The 16,719-nt window shown below is 43.7% G+C and overlaps 1 protein-coding gene across 1 annotated transcript; it reads right to left on the bottom strand.

Moving 5' to 3' along the window:
* Positions 1–80: 80 nt before the first annotated feature.
* LOC116263547 (uncharacterized) lies at positions 81–10,004 on the bottom strand. The gene is made up of 12 exons (XM_031643286.2): positions 9,067–10,004; positions 8,866–8,929; positions 7,824–7,907; positions 4,737–5,024; positions 3,977–4,042; positions 3,661–3,735; positions 2,721–2,783; positions 2,508–2,567; positions 2,222–2,311; positions 2,023–2,130; positions 1,472–1,594; positions 81–300 (listed from the first exon to the last, which is right to left on the bottom strand). Exons 1-12 carry the CDS (start codon positions 9,996–9,998, stop codon positions 172–174), a joined length of 2,082 nt encoding a protein of 693 aa, XP_031499146.2. The 5' UTR covers positions 9,999–10,004; the 3' UTR covers positions 81–171.
* Positions 10,005–16,719: the final 6,715 nt, after the last annotated feature.

Raw genomic sequence — 16,719 nt, 5'->3', positions numbered from 1 at the left:
AACATGAGAAATGGATCAATGGCTTACCTGTTTTATGTTACGATGGTTCACTACATACGAGCTACTTGGCCAACCAAGAATAAAACCAAACAGTTGTAGATCCAGTCTTTAAACTAAAGCCTAATACTTCTTACAGTTTCTGCTGTCAAAAATGCATACAGAAAGATTGAACTAAAGATCAGCAGTTCTCACTTCCTCACTTACAGAAATTCTCTCCAGCATCAAGGCATTGGCTAACGATTTCACCTCAGCAATCATTGCAACAACATCATTGAGCTTATTCACCGCTGAACCAACTCCCTGCATTTGAGAAAAGCATAATGTCGGACGTCAGCAGCTTCCACGAGAAAACTCACAGTAAAGCATCGTTTTATTTCACTCATAATGGTGAAGATGTATTTCCTATAAATCATGTTGAAAGTCCATCTTACAGGGATAAGCTGCTTAGGATCCTATCTCTAGAGAATGAATGTGTGGACGTGCCACGTGCATGCTGTGGTAAAACATTTTTAATGTGTCTTATGTTCGCTAACAGTGTCTTACATTATCAATGTCATTGCTACATCTGTAACTTATAACGCAAAAACACTAGTTATATATTTAAACAACCGAAGACAAGTGTCCTCGTGTCCTACTTCCTAAATCATGTATTCATGCTTGTACCCCTGTCATAGATGACAGCATTTGCAGTGATGCAATTATGATGCTAATAAACTATGTGAAATCCACCTGTACTTATTCATGTAAAAGCATCTTATAATTGATTTGCAAATTTGGAAACAAGATGCTATTGTTTCCACGACAATGCGGAATTAAGCACATAATATAGGACCAATCATTTTTAAATTGAACTTCCTTTACTGCCCATAATTTTGTATGTTTCAGATCTATTTCTCTTTCTGAGCTTCTGATAGTTACTGTTCTAGAAGGTCAACAGTGTTTTTTTAGAACATGAAGTTTACGGAGAAGTGACCTGCTGCCTCGGATGAAACAATTGCATTGGTGAATAACATAACCAGACCAGAATGGATTCTGGGGCAACAGGAATGTAATATGCCAGTAGCATCATATTACAGTTGACAATTTTCAGTTGCTTCTATGTCAGCCTTTGAATGTTTTTTTTTTCCCCTCATCTGAATAACGATTAGCAAGCTTACTTTGTCCTTTTATTATGGATTCATATGCAAGGGTAAATTGCATTATAAGTTTGTCATTTTGTGATTACTATTTCCGTTTTGATTTATTGCGTTATCCATTACTGGGATTTATCGCCTTGCCCTCAGAATGTTATTTACTTTTAATGTTTTCAACTTTACTGTGATTCCAGATCTGGTGTATTCCAGCATCACAGGATGGTCGAGTATGACCCGTTTTATTTTCTTCTTACATCAGGTCAGTCTTGCTAACTTGTTCAGCATATATGATGGGCTCAATATGAATAGTGAATTCTGAAAAAATGCAGACTACATACCACACCGGCCGCACCAGCTGCCAAAGCCATCGGTGCTGTAACTGAACTCAATCCAGATGAACACAGAACAGGAATATTGATAGCTCGAGAAATGGAGTATGCGCTTGCCAATGTGGGAGTTGCCTGTACATAAGTAAAGCGATGAGGCTAAAGAAAGAAAAAAAGAAAGCAAGTTTAAGGTTATTAATTAGTTGTTTTAATTTCTCCACCAAAAAACAGTACACATTATAAATGACAGCACTTTGAATTTACAACTCTCAAATTCCAAAAACGCAATTGAGAAAAGTATCAGTAAGTGATGAATATAATAGCTGCAAAGAGAAAAAGAGAGCATAACAGCATTAAGCCTCGCATAGAAATAGAGCATTCTGCCTACAGATTTGGTGGAAAGGGATATTAGCGGGAAACAGCAAGATTCAAGCGGCCTATCCTTTCAGAGGACACTCACCATGATATGTTCCAACTCTACATGCAGCAGAAAATACTAAATACCCTTTAAATGCTGAGAATGGAAGGCTTATCAAAGCTTGAAGGTAGTTGAACTAGTATACCTTCTCAATCAGACCAAGAATACCAGATTGGGAAGGATTTGAAAATTTTCCTCCTTCAGTTTGTATAATATCAGCTCCCTCCATTTCCAATAACTCAGCTAATTTCACCTGTTGGAAAGCATGTAAATTAGTAATATATTATGTGTGCAGTCAATTAGAGTACATTGCTCACAGGTCACAAGAATATCAAAGCAAACACCTGATCAGGGAGGTTTAACGTATGTGGCACAGTCACGGAGAGTGTAATATTTGGGAGAAGCGTCCTTACTTCTCTTGTTAGCTCCAGTATCTGCAGATTTATACATATAGCTTAAATAATATTCCTCAGACGGTCCTTCAAATTTAAGATCATACTAGTCACTGTTCGCTGTAAATGGACGCCACATGTGAGGTTGAACAAAAATAATTTTTTATGTATGACATAGTATCACAAAAATGACAAGTATCAAAAAAGAGATTTTCTGTACATGTGGATAACTCAATACCTGATCTGGAGAGAATTTCATTCCCGTCTCATAGAAAGAATCATAATTTCCAATCTCCACCTGTAAAGGTGGTCATCACATAAATGAGCACGTTTTTTTTTTCTCATATCATGCATCTCCAATTCTAATACCAAAGATTCAGACAGTATCATGGTGGCAATAATATTTTTTGTGCATTCATACATATGTGTTCTAGTGGATGATTATGCTAACCATGTCAGCCCCCGCTTCAACTGCAGGAAGGAAAGCTTCAGGTTCCACAGAAGAGACGCAAATCTGCAAAACAAAAAGAAGAGTCATAAACAGGAGTGAAAATTCATCCTATATTACTGCTAAATGGGTCAGTCCAATGAAACCCTGGACAAACTGCTGGTTATAGGCCAAGGAAAGGTGCGGATGAAGTCAACTCATCATGGCCCTTACACATCAGCAAATATTTATCCTCCACCAACAAAATGTCAGGTTCAAAGAATATAGGTCATTAAGCACCATGACGTTGGCTAGTGATATAGCCATATAGGCTGTTTTATAGGCATCATGCTATTCATATCTCCTCTAGGTTGTAAAAAATTCTCCAGTGCATTTAACTAAAGCGGGTAGTAGTTACAAATGCCAATACCTTTTCCAGAAACCATGAAGAAGCCAGAAACCAGACAGCAAAGAATGCATCAGAGAAGATGAATAACCAATCTATTTGTTATATTATAGGATATTTTCCAATGCAGGTTATCAATCTTAGGACAATAAAAGCAAAGCCATATTAAGGGCACGTAATGCTCATATGCGAGCTGCTTTGTAGCTGTAAAATTTCATTTTAAGAATAATTTTCTCCATGAATCAGGGGAACAAGCAGGCAGATGCCCAAATAGTCACAGAAAATTGAAGAATATCTGTCTAGTGCCCTTGGCTGCAACCGTTATTGCATACTCGGAAGGACTGACTGTCATTTGTTTTGTTCAACTAGCAATAAGTTTCTTAATTCCCAAACTGAAAGTTTGTACAGTGTACATGTTTGTAACATATAACCAGAAATTTATAGACATAAGAATTCACTAAACCAAATTCTTAGATTTTTGGAATGGAAAAGTATAGCAATCAAACTGCAGCTTCATGAATAACAAAAGTAAGAAATAAAGTTAAAGGCAAGACATACTGGAAGAGAAGTAAGTTTCTGAGCAAGCTTCACTAGCTCTGGATCACAAGCTATGTCCACATGTGTCGCCCCACCCTAATAAATGTCCACAGTAGTACATCAAATAATTAAACAAAAATAAATATCTATATCTACGGAATCAAAAAAATCATGAAATGTCATCTTTGAAATTGACTGGTTTTCAGTTGAAAAAAACCCAATCTAGATCAGCAGATGCTGGCATGCGTTGTCCTTCACTTTTAGCTGAATTTCTCATTCTTAACATGGTTGCATTCCAAAGTAATCAAGACATGACAAAAAAATGCTATCATCCAACCTTATCAGCAGCAGTAACTACAGCAGCAACACTCTCTTTATTGAAATTTTGCAGCCCAGAGATTATCTGTAGAAGGAAGAAAGAGAAAAATTAACGTCAAATCTACTTCTTGAGCAAGAGAGAGATAACACAGAACAGAATAGGTGACTGGGTTCCATTTCTTGCAGCGAAAAAGAGAGCACATGATGGGACCAGAGGCAGATGATTTCCCATGGAAAAACGGTAAAAATCGAGAAATGCGACATATATGTTTTCTGTTTTGGTACTCTTACTGTCAAAGCAGACTGAAGAAACGGCACCGTCAAACAAACACTACGTCGTTAAATGATCCATATCCTCAAATCCCCATTAGTAGGTTCTCATTCTTTCGGAAGATATAGAGAATAGACGCAAGAATCAGAAAACAATTAAGGTACTTGTGCAGATCAAATGCTGCACGTCTCTCGTTCACTGATCACCAAGATTAGTTGCTAATAACGTTCAAGCGAGTTGCTGAGAGCAATATACAGCTTGGATAGGAAGTAGCCAGAACAATTTTCACAGTATCATGACAAACGGGAAAGAAAAACCACAACCAGAATTCGTACATCTATGCAGAACTAAGACATGCTTCCCAAGTTCAGGTTAGCCTGAAAACTTCAATATTGACGACTCAGATTTAACTCTGTGCATCACTACGCTCTCTAGCAAAGTCTTGTTCTTCAAGAAACAGAAGAAATTCCATGACAGAGGAAAGACGAAAATCGGTAAAAAAGCTTGCCTTAAGAGCTCTACATGCATGGAAATCCTTCAGTACTTTTTCCTTAGAAGAAGACAGAGACGCTCTTACGGAGACGCAGCCCTTTCTGAGACTGGGTACACGTTTTAATGGAGGAGAACCAAGAAACTGATGATGAAGGGACTTGCCAGCTACGGAAGGCAAGCCGAGGCTGGACATGGCTCCTGCACTGCTCGTCTCCTCCCCTTGAGGGTGACCGTGAGGGATAAATGAGATAAGGTGCCTGCTCTCGAGCTCCCACCGTTCAAAAATAAATCTGCCGGTATGGAGCTAGATACTTTCTCAGGCAGTGTGGCCACGTCGAACGTTCTCAGGCCTTCTTTATTGGGAACAACGTCCACAACCTACAACCTACAAGGACCAACCAGCCCTTCAGTCTGGAGAGGCTTTACTACTGGACCAGTAAATTGTCGTCTGAATTCTGTTCAAAGGAGGAGATTTATTTTCATTTTTTTCATAAAAAATATTCTTAAAAAATGATTTAGCAATTAATTTTGGCCATACTCATACCGGATGTTGGCTGCACTCACTGGAAAAATCTCCCTGTTGAGCCAGTAGAAGACTAGTGAATGTTAGTCCTCCTTCAACTTAGAGCTTCAAGGCCATAGATAAAGCCCTTTTCTAGGGGCAGACTTGTACGTTTGAAAACAAAAAAAAAAATGCGCGATACACAGATAAAAGTTGTTTACTTGGCTAGATGTTGCAATTAAGAGCTTGAAGTGAAGGAGTCCGAGTTCAACATCAGAAGGTATATCTCCTCCCCCATGCTACTAAACGTGGGTCTAATCTTAATTTGGTGAAATCTAAACAACGAGAGAGATTTATGTAATACTTTGATTTGGATTTCTTGAATTCATCTTATGTGACCTACCTTCTGTAACGTAGAACACAAAAGGAAGCTGGATTAGAAAATTGAAGCATGCTTTTGAGCAAATGCTTTGAATCACTTGCCACCTAGGCCTTGAAATTCATGAAAACTTTAACCAAACAAGATTGTGTGAATCTTATTCTTACATAAACTGTGCCAACGTAGATTCAGTTCTAGATCATATCGACAATGCTGATAATGCACAAAACTCGTGCAATCTTGTGTACACGACCATAATTTCTCAGGGGCTAAAGACTTGCCAAGGATAGTCCTTGATGGTGTAGTGCGCTCTACTTTTACTGTTGAAGTAAGGGAGGGCTGTTGACGAGGTAATCGACTAGTCAACGACACGAAAATCTTTTACCAAGTATACGATTCTCAAGTTTTCACAAGAATCAGGAAATACATAATTTCGGATGCAAAAATCTCAACAATATTAACTCATGATCATTGTCAACTTTTCTGCAGCCGTCCATTAGCATATACATATGAGCTTAAGGGTATCCTCCGTCTTCCTCAGGAAGACTGTAATAGATCAGTCTAGGTGTCCATTTTCTGCAAAAGCATATTCGAGCCTCTGGATCTAATCCCAGGTGTTCACCATACAGGAAGAAGGAGACCTGCTGGACCAAGCTGCTGCCCAACTGGAAGTGCATACGATTAGTTATCCCTTCTCCCTTTCACTTCCGAGCTCAGGGGGAGGTCCTGTAGGCTTAGTGTCTCTTATTTTCCTGTAAAAGATCGGCTTTTTTCCTTGTCACCTAGTCGAGGTGCACGGGGCTGAAGGCTCCCGCTCGATTGGAGACCTAAATGAAGTCAAAGAGGGAATGGAGTTTGAGCAGGGTGGTGGGTGCTTGCAGACATCTACCCGGCAGCATAAGGTGACCCTTCATTCCCCAGGCCGGGCAAGAGAAGCAGCAGAATGTGACATTGTCTACTGGGGATGACAAGACGTGATGGACAACATCACTTCCTGATTGAGTGGAGCTTCATCAATAACAGAATTTCATTGTGAAAAGATTCTTGAAATGCATGGGTGAGCAGAAACAACCAGAGTGCGACTGCAGTTTTTATATGTGTGTGAGAGAGAGAGAGAGGGAGACAGAGAGAGAGAGAGATGCACTTCTTGAAGGTTATACTTCAAAACTAAGTTAATTATTACTATCATGGACAATAAATGATTATTATGGACATAAAAAGGAAGCTAGCTGGTATGTGTACTTATACTTCCTTTTTCAATATTATCTTGTATTTTCTGGTGATCCAGTGGAATTAATACTGAGAATGATCTTGATCTTCGGCTAGTTCTGATAAAGGAACTTGCTGAGAGATAGGCTCCTAACCTTCTTATTAGCAAAAAATGGGATATATACAGAGGATGCAGTTCATCAACTATACAAGAGAACCCAAGCTACTAACTTCAGGCAGCTCATGCTATCCCAACGAAACAGAAACTGTTACAAGAAACAGAAACGCCCAAAAGAGACAAAAGCAGGAACACACGGTTAGCCTCTATCATCTCTACCATCAAAAAGACCATGTCGGTTGAGGAGAAATCCTGCTGCCTGAATGGGTTGGACGTTCAGAACATTAAGGCTACCAACGTGGAGGAGTAAACCTCTCCAGTACTCGGGAATGGGTCACCTTCCTCTGATCATAGAGTAGATGCGCTTACGATTGATTTTGAAGAATAAGCTTCTTTTGCCCTTGAGACGAAGAGTCTCCTTCCAACCACGAATTGATCAGGTCAATATCTATCCTATTAGAATAAAAGTTCTCCCGAAGACAACACCATTTGAGCTCATCACGGTTCAGATCATACCAGACAGCCATAATTGTAGCAATGTTGCGCCTCCCGGCAGAGACTATTTGCAGAACGTTAGGAATCTTTCTCTAGGCTATCATTGCCCTCATAGATCAGGCCAGACTTCAGACAAATATCATTCCTTTTGAAGAAAATGAGATGGAAATGCAACAAAAAGTATACTTTTGGGTAACGAGGAATCCTCTAGGACCCCTCAGAACATGGAAAAAGTTCACCAACAGTTACCAAGATATTTATGGTCATAAGGCACTAGTGAGTAGGAAATTTGTATAAAAGCCTCGTGTAGGAACAAAACAAATAAACACAAGATGACTAAAGGCTTACCTGGTTTGGCAATACTTTTATGGAAAAGAGTTTCAAAGATCATTAAGCAAACATTATGCATTGACTGAAGGATGGAGCTAGACATGAACAAATATAGAAAATCAGCTACACTAACACCTTGATTAACATCAATCACCTAGAAAGAAGACATGAATACAAATCACAACTTCTGTCCACTTTTTGTAAAAAATAAAAATTATTAATAGATCAAGCATGCTGAACAGGACAACCATGAGAAGCCAATGAACAGCTAGTTAACTCTATACAGAACACAACAAATCAGTGCCACAAAATACAGAAATTTTAGCAGCTATGTCTTCAATCTCCCTATTACAAAACGAAGGCAATTTCTGAAGCAATGAAGAGATTTCCTTGGTAAGTAAAACAGAAGAGAGTTTTACACTGGAAGAGAAGCTAAAAGATGTTCTTTGGTCTCTATTATAGGATACATATTGGCAGTTAGCAGTTACCACAGATCCCAAAAACTCATGTCCTTATCATTGGGAAGATGCTTGCCCAGTCTTGCCTCTTGCCTTACCAAGAGAGGGAGATTTGAGTTATGAGTCACCAAATGCTACAAACTTGACATCAGGACGGAATGAAGTGATTCGTCATGTTTAAAGCAGCTTTTTCTGTTGTACATGAGACTAAGCATAGTAAAGAGAAAATACTGCCTGAAATTGGGGAACAACAGGTACCAACATTGATGTATATTCAAGTAGAAACATAAAGGGCGGCTGAGCAGTAAGGCAACAGCGCATGGTCCTATTGCTAGGAGGTTGGAATCCTTCTGTCCCAGATTAATCCCAGATTAATTTAACAAGTATCGGTTAATCATCCAAATTTCTGTTTGGCGACCCCGCTGGGAGGATGCAAAGAGAAAGTGCAGGCCGCACTATGCAAATGTAAATTACCATCAAGACTACACCCTTCTTTACACTTCCTTGGTGCATGACTCCATTAGAGAATCATGTATCTTCATCCAGCCTCTTCAAGCTACTTCTGAGTTGGGCACAAGAAACAACAAAAGCAGTAGAACCGCAAATCCACTAAGGGAGTGCAAAATGGATCAAGAACAAGCTACGTCGAGTTACTTTTGAAGCCAAATACAAAACATCAACATCCTTTCCAAATCTCAGGGCAGGAAGATTCAATGAACTGGAATCCGAATGGTAAATGTATGTTACTAATGCTAAAACAGATAAAGAAAAGGTCGAAAGGCATCCTTTGCATCGTGGTTGGAATTTGATGTGGTAATGGCTGGCTCTGGGGTGGTCGGCTGGAACCCAGTTCACTTTCCGTTGAGCCTCTCCAGCACCGTCACAACACCCTGCAACCCCATCTTTCCGTTGCCCTGAGCGACCATAGCTGTGTATATCTGCCGGAACAATGCCGCACCCGGCAGCACCACTGCTGGTTGGCCGTCTTCCTCCTCCATGGCCAATCCCAGGTCCTTGACCATGTACTCCACCATTCCGCCTGGCTCGAAGTCGCGCTGCACAATCCGGGAACCGAACAGCTCTCCCACCTTGGTCCATCCGGCGCCCGCACCAACAGCTCCCATGAACCGCGCCGGGTCCAGGCCGACATGGCTGGCGAAGTGCAACCCCTCACTCACTCCCATCATGGTGGCTCCCACAGTTATCTGATTAGCAATCTTGCAGCTCTGCCCCTTTCCAGCTTCGCCCATGTACCAGACCCTCCCCAGAAAGCCCAACAACGGCCTCAGTGCATCCACGACCGTCCCATCTCCAGCCGCGAATATTGCGAGCGTCCCTTCCTTGGCACCGACGTCGCCGCCAGAAACCGGTGCGTCCACTGCCCAGCACCCCTTTGCTCGTGCCAGTGCCGCTATCTCCCGTGCCAGTGCCGGCTGGCTGCTCGTCATGTCGACCACGATTCCGGGAGGGCGCAGTGCGGCCAGGATGCCGGCTTCTCCGAGAATTACTTCCCGGACGTCGGCTGGGCGACTGACAATTGTGATGATGACGTCACTGGAGCGGCCGACCTCGGCCAGGGAGCCGACCAGGCAGGCTCCAGCAGCCTCGAGGCACCGGGCCTTTTCTGGGGTTCGAGCGTAGACTGTGAGCGCGAAACCAGCGGCCTGCAGTCGGGCAGCCATGGCCGCGCCCATAACGCCCGTGCCAACCCAGCCGACGCGGGTGCGTCCAGGGACAATCTCAGGAATCGACATTCTCTTTTCTCTCTCTCTCACACACACACACATAGAGATGGTTAGGGATAAAAAGGGATGAGATATTGGATCGGCTCCCAAACGATCCATACTTTTACATTCTTGGATTTGGTTGATGAACAAATTCAGAAAGCAGATCCTCGCGCTATAGAGCGCTAGAGTTGGATTTGGTTGATGAACAAATTCAGAAGACAGATCTTCGAGTTCAAGCTATTTTTTTTTCCATTGAATCAGTGGGGCTGCCCATGTGCATTTAAATTGGTCTGGGAATTGATAAAAAATATTAAAGCTCTAAAAATTAAAGAATATATTGAAGTTATTTTAACAACTTGGAAGCAATAGAAATACAATTTTAGAACCATTATTTTGTTTTTCAAAAACGGGATCTTGCCTCATCAATCATAAGTTTTGATTCTTGAATTACAAGCTCATTCAAAATTTTTGAGATATGATTTTTTAGGGGCGTTGTAGAATTAGGATTCTCGGAATTTTGAAACTTTTCATCAGGGGCACCAGTATGAAGGCTTTAATTCAGTGGTGGACCTACATGGTGACTTAGTTGCCTACACCAATCTCTCAAAATTTCTTTATTTTTAAATAGACATCTTTAAACACCTACACACACATATATAAAAGTGTCCCACCAGATATGAATATTTTTAAATGAGTGCCAGCCCATTTTACCTGCTTTAATTAGTTCATGAACCAGTTCCCTCATCATGAGACAAATAATTTTTTATTATAAAGTCAAGATTCCATACTATCAAATTCAAAAACTAAGTTTCACATTCTCACTATGCTTTTTGAGAACCAGGCACTTGTGAGAGGATATTTTTTTCAAACTTTCCTTTCTTGACTGCATTGTTGGTTTGGTGAGGTCGTTAGAAGTTTATTCCTTCAATTATTTGATTGCTATCCACTGGTATAAGAGTTGAATTGGACGGTTCCTCAAGAACATGATTTTCTTGCCGTCTTTTCAGCAAATGTGTTGGAGGATTTTTATTGTTTTCTTGTTTCCAATGTTTGAATGGAAAAGACTTTTGACCACCACAATCTTATCAACACATTCAGAATGATATGAATATTATGCTTCAATTTGCATATCATTACTCCCTCTTTTACAACACAACAAAGTGATGCCACGAGAGCTCAAAATAAAGACTATCATGCCACGAGAGCTCAAAATAGAGACTATCAGCCACCTACCGGCCAATGCCCCATTTGTTGCACCAACACGAACCCCCTCAGAAATCACTTAGTCACGTTTCAAATGATGGAGCAAGCCTTCTACCACAAGCAATAGTCTTCACTGGAGCAGCTACTTTTGTAGGGAGCAATAGAAATCATGGGAGAAGTATGCAAGAGAGAGTGGGTAAGGGAATGAGAGGAGGGATAACCTGTGTTTGCTTTAGGGTAGGGCTGCACACGAGCCGAGTCCAGCCCGAGCTTTGCTAGCTCAAGCTCGACTCTGCTAAAAAAACTTGAGCTCGAGTGTGGCTTGAACTCGAGTCGAGCTCGACTCGATTACACAAAATCAAGCTTGAACTCAACTCGTTTAGCCCATTTAACTTGTTTAGGCTTTAACTCATGTAAGTCTTTAACTTGTTTTTGCCCTAAAAGTTAAAATGAGTGATTTGGTGAACCGGTTTTGGCTATATTATACAAAGTACTAGTTTGCAAGTCGAGTCGAGTATAAACGAATCAAAATTTTGAAACTCGAACTCAATTCGTTTACTGTTTTGAATATCTTTGTAAGCTCAAAGTTAGCTCATTTATAAACGAGTCGACTTTTTGCAAGCGAGTTCGAGTGGAGCCCGAGTTGACTCGGCTCATTCTGCAGCCCTACTTTTAGAGTGGCTGTATCACAAAGCATGGTGAGAATTTGGCCTTGTGAATTCTTTTATAGCTGTCCTGGTTTCCTCAAAGGAAAACCTCAATTTGATGTTTTTTTCAAATTCATGTAAAATAGTTTTAGAAAGAAAGAGTTTTAATAAAAGTAGAAAAGTGAAAACTGAAGAAAAAGTCCTCTTGGCAAACTAGCCGATCACATCAACTAGTTATAGGTTCATTTTTTTGTTTTACATTATCGAAAACTAAAGTTTCTTATATTGTGAATTGTAAAATATATGTATTAATATGTGATGGTTTTAAAGTAGTTTATGCCCTATTCTCTACTTATATTTGTGTTCACTCTCAACAATTGGATAATGAAAAGTGAGCAAAGCCTAAGTCCACACAGGTCTGTTAGGGCCGGAGTTGCGGGAGGTGCTGGAGGCAACCGACCCCAACTTGTTTCGCCCACGATCACGCTCGACTGAGGTGGAGATCGATGGAATAGTAACACGGCATGCAGGAGTCTCCAAGGTGAACAACGTGTTGCAGGTAGAGAGATGAGCTGCGTGAAGGGGAAGATGCGCTCCAGGAGGTGTGGGAGAGATGGCGGGGAAGATGTTGACGGTGTTGGGGAGTCTCTCGTTGCCGGGGATAGGCGTCCAGCAAGGGGAAAACTCAATAATGGCGTCAGTGGCAATCACAGAAGATGCATGGAAGAAGAACAAGAAGATCAGAGAAGAGAAAGAGGAAGAGAAAGATGAATCCACTCACAAAATGGCGAATGAACTTGAACCAGAGGAGCTGCCACCGGGAAAGACGTCCGACGACCTTCTGGGAAGAGCTCCAGGGAATCAACCCTCTATGGTTCCAGATCAAAACGCAATCCCAATCTCGCTGCCTCCTTCCCTTTTGATGAACAGAGAAGGAGGAGGAAAGCGACGGCCAACGGCTCGCTCGTGCTAGCCGTTGGGAGTGGCCGACAACTGACCCGGTTCGACATCGCTGTCGAACCGGGTCGGTACAAAAGACCCGCCCGGGTTATCTCTTAAACCCAGCCCAAACAATGATCCACAAGAAAAGCGGGTATGGACCCTGTACGGAATCCCCCCGAAAACCTGTAACCAGATCCATCAAGGCTGCACCTGGATCCGGGTCTACAAAAATAGTGGACCAACCCGCTGTACAATCCGGACCCGTGTCCGGTTATTCCCCCTACGACGTGTCCACCCCTGCTCGGCGTGTCCCGCTTAATAGGGGATCGTGTCCTGTCAAGGCGACGTGCTGGCCGCGTCCCTCCTGTGTCTTCATGCCCTGGGTGGCACACCATCATGTCCCGTCGGGTCTTCTGCTGGCCGACCCCGCCCAGCCGTCGCATGCTGTCCCTCTGCGCGTGGCTGGGCGCTGAGGCATCGACTAGAGTGGCTAATGCCTAAGGTGTGGCCGCCTTGGCCTACCCTGGCGGCAGGTCGCCCGTGGTGCGGCAGACATCAGTTTCGTAACCTCCCTCAGTGATATCTGCCTCAGCTCTGAGTGTCCTCGGGGTGGTCGGGTCCTCATCGTTAGCTTCCCTGGACGGCCGGGCGCCCTGGCTGGTGATTCGAATAACCTCCCTCGCTATCGACTGGGCTGATCCTAGCTCCTGGCCCGGGCCGTTAACTCCCTGTTTGTTTGACCGTGTGTTCGGTTTGGGCTGTTACCCTCCCTTCGCGTCTGCCCATGGAAACTAGCTGCGCTGCTCAGGATGTTAACATCTCTTCGTGTGTTAGGTGCTTTGCTCGCAACTCCAATCAGATCGGCAGTGATGGCATGGTCTGCTGCTTCAGGATTGGTGGTATCAGATCCACACCTCTTAGATGGAGCCTGCCCCCAGGCTCCTACCATGGGAAACCTTTCTGCAACGGAGTTGGCGTCCTCCCACGTTGGCCCTCCATCTTGGCCGTCCCACTCAACTAGGTATTCATGCCGAAGCTCACCATCCCTCCGCACCTTGTGTCTGCGCAATACCTTCCATGGTATGAGGGGCTCATCCGGCGCTTCCACGATGGCTGTAGGTGGAGCTCCCCAGTATGGCTTAAGTCATCCCACATGAAAAACGGGATGAACTTTGGCTTGGGAGGGCAACTCCAAAACGATAGGCAGCCTTCCCATGACGTGCTCCAACTCTGTAGGGACCATAGTAATGCGGTATGAGCTTGGAGTAAGGTCTCCCAAACAAGGTCTTCTGCCCTCTAGGCAGCCTCTTGAGCCATACCCAATCCCCTTCCGAAAACTACCGTTCTGCTCGCCCCTTATTGTGCTGCAACTGCATCCGGCTCCTTGCTCTCCCAAGGTTCTTGCGGAGGACCCGTAATACCTCATCGCGGTCAAGCAACGCTCGCTCGAGATCTTCCTCCCCAGCCAGGTCGGGTTCATAGCTTCTCAACGTGGGTAGATGGTAGGATGCAGACTGAGGGCGTTGCAAAATGCCTCTGAACTCACTGCCTGCATTGCCGTCCTGATGTCCCCAAGACCTCTTCAGGGGTGCTTCGGTGATCTCTGAGCATTGAGCTCTATAAAAACTCTACCCTGATAGAAACAGACCCAGCAAAAACCTCAGGGTAGTGGTACAAGGGCTTTTTCCCAACTATGTTAGGTCTGAACCTACTACAGAAGAAGGGTTCCAGGCCTTACAAGCGTAGCGTATAATTTAGCCCTCAAGCCTCACTCAACAAACCATGCCATACATGCCTAGGGATGTGCAAACTATTCTGCAAACCCTTAGGATAGTCTACAACAAGGTTTAAAGCAATAAATCCTGCCCCGTTCTATAGGGGAAAAGTGAGACAAACCTGGCTGGGGCTAGCCCAGCACACTCTACCAAGGGCAGAAGACCAAGGTCCTTGGCATCCAGTACGGCTATGGAGAGAAGGTAGGCGCCAATCAACTCCTCGTCACCTTCTGCGCCTTGGATAAGCCCTCACATACAACAGACAGGGCAGTCACTGGCTAAGCAATTAGCAAAGTATAGAAAAGCCCAAGTGGAGAAGCTTCACCAGAAAGTGAGGTTAACCCCGGGAGCAGACGTATGGGGTGAAGCAAGCGCGCGCTGCAGGATAGGTAATGCTCCAAGCTCCTCTTTGTGGTCGCCGTGTACTCCTTCAATAAACCTTCAACACAATGGACATAGTAGTCATTGAAAAAGCATGGATATAAGGGCATAAATCTCTTAAAGTAGAAAAGCTTCACCGTAGAAAAAGGATAACCCCAAGAGCAGATATGAGTGGGGTGTGGCAAGCACTATTTAACGCCGGTGCACGCGTACTGCAAGGCAGCTAAGCTCCAGCTTCTCCCGAGCTAAGATGAGCTCCCTGGTTCACTGATGTGCACAAGGTCACTCCACCTTCAGAAAATCGCATAGAGCTCCTTTTGAGTTGAAATTTGGACTACCGCTTCTCCCAATAATTATGAATCAACACTCCAAATTTGAGCTTCATTGGAGTTTCCCAACGAAGTCGAGCCCTTGGAGAAGTCGGCTGGCTGTCACAAGCGATAGGCAGAAAATAGGGTCTGCCGCAGGACAGGGGAGCTGAAACTTTGAAAATTTGCCAAAATTCAACCGAGCGTCGGATTGAACTGAGATTTGGACTGCAGCTAGCTGAGATAGTTACAAAGGGATGCCCAAAAGATGGGGGGCAAATGACCACCCTAAGGTCTAGTCGTTGTTGAAGGAAAGGGCTGGACTGTCACCCGTCACAAGTAGTTCAGGAACAGAATAGGGCGGGGATGATCTCCTCCATGTGTTTTCAGCAGAAATGAAAGTAAAGCCAGTTCTAATAGCTAGAAATTCACAAAATCAACACAAGAAGCGGCTAGGGGAAAGTTAGATCACCAGGGTTAGAGCTTTCCCCAATTTTCAGATGAAGATTGGGGTTGCTGCCGCCGGTTTGGCAGAATAGAGCAGGGATTTGCCGCCAGTGTACTTCAGATTCCGGCAATGATGGATTTCTCAACCGTTGATCTTTGTCTCCTCCTCAAATCTGGTCCAGAAGGTCGCTAGGGAGTAGGGAAGGCAATACTGGTGTCTGCTCATTGAGATTACATCCCAAATTGGTGCAGCGTGAGGGAGAGCAGAGTTGTACGAGCGACAAAAAGGGGTCTACAATAGAGCATGCTCCTTCAGTCGTGGCTTGCGTGGATGATGCTGAACTTGTTGTTTGGCATCCGATCCTCCTCAAAGTTGATCCAGAGAGTCGCCAAGAGGAGGGAAAGCTGCTGGCGCCGTCCGATTGCTGAGATCTCGTCCCCAATCGGCGCTGGATGGTGAAGAGTGGAGATGTATGGGCGGCAAGAAGGGATTTGCTATGGGGCAGCTCCTTCAGCCGTGGCTGGTGTGGATGATGCAAGGCACAGTTTGGATGTTGTTGGGCGAGATAGAGGGCGCCAAGGGCAGGGACCCCAGGGGGAGAAGAGGATATAGAGGGAGATATAGACGAGAGAGTAGAGGGGAGAAGTAGAAGAGAAGAAGAAATGAAGAAGAAAGGGGGAGGAACCCTCACGGGCGGACGAAGAGGAGAAACCCTCGTGGGAGAAAAGAGAGAACAGGAAAAAGGAATTCTCAAACTTAGAGTTCGATAAAATTCAGCATAGTTCGATGATGTATGTACACAAGGAGGCTCAAGCTTATAAGCTTGAGCGAACTGGGATGGTCTTTAACCCGTACCGATACTATACACCAATATACAAACCAATAAAAGAACATAAGCTTAAACGTTAAAACATAAAAAACATGTACAAATGAATCTGACGGTGTGGGTCAGTCAAGAAAGTCAAAATACCCCTCGCATGGGTTGGATGAATGTCGTGTCACTCGGAATGGGTGCAAACTCACTTCACCCAGTCTCGGTCAGGGTGGTCTTCTCTTCGCATGATGTCGTGGCCTCGC

This window comes from Nymphaea colorata, chromosome 11, assembly GCF_008831285.2.
Source record: "Nymphaea colorata isolate Beijing-Zhang1983 chromosome 11, ASM883128v2, whole genome shotgun sequence".
NCBI lineage: Eukaryota > Viridiplantae > Streptophyta > Magnoliopsida > Nymphaeales > Nymphaeaceae > Nymphaea > Nymphaea colorata.
The sequence above is the reverse complement of the archived record's forward strand: the minus strand, read 5'-3'. Positions and strand labels throughout refer to the sequence as shown.

Excerpts from the sequence above, each read along its gene's own strand:
- LOC116263547 (XM_031643286.2), bottom strand. The coding sequence starts at position 9,998 with ATGTGTGTGTGTGTGAGAGAGAGAGAAAAGAGAATGTCGATTCCTGAG. Across the intron at positions 5,025-7,823 it reads TCCTTCAGTCAATGCATAAT|CTCCATACCGGCAGATTTAT; the intron begins GTTTGCTTAATG and ends GAAAGTATCTAG. Across the intron at positions 3,736-3,976 it reads TAGTTACTGCTGCTGATAAG|GGTGGGGCGACACATGTGGA; the intron begins GTTGGATGATAG and ends GACATTTATTAG.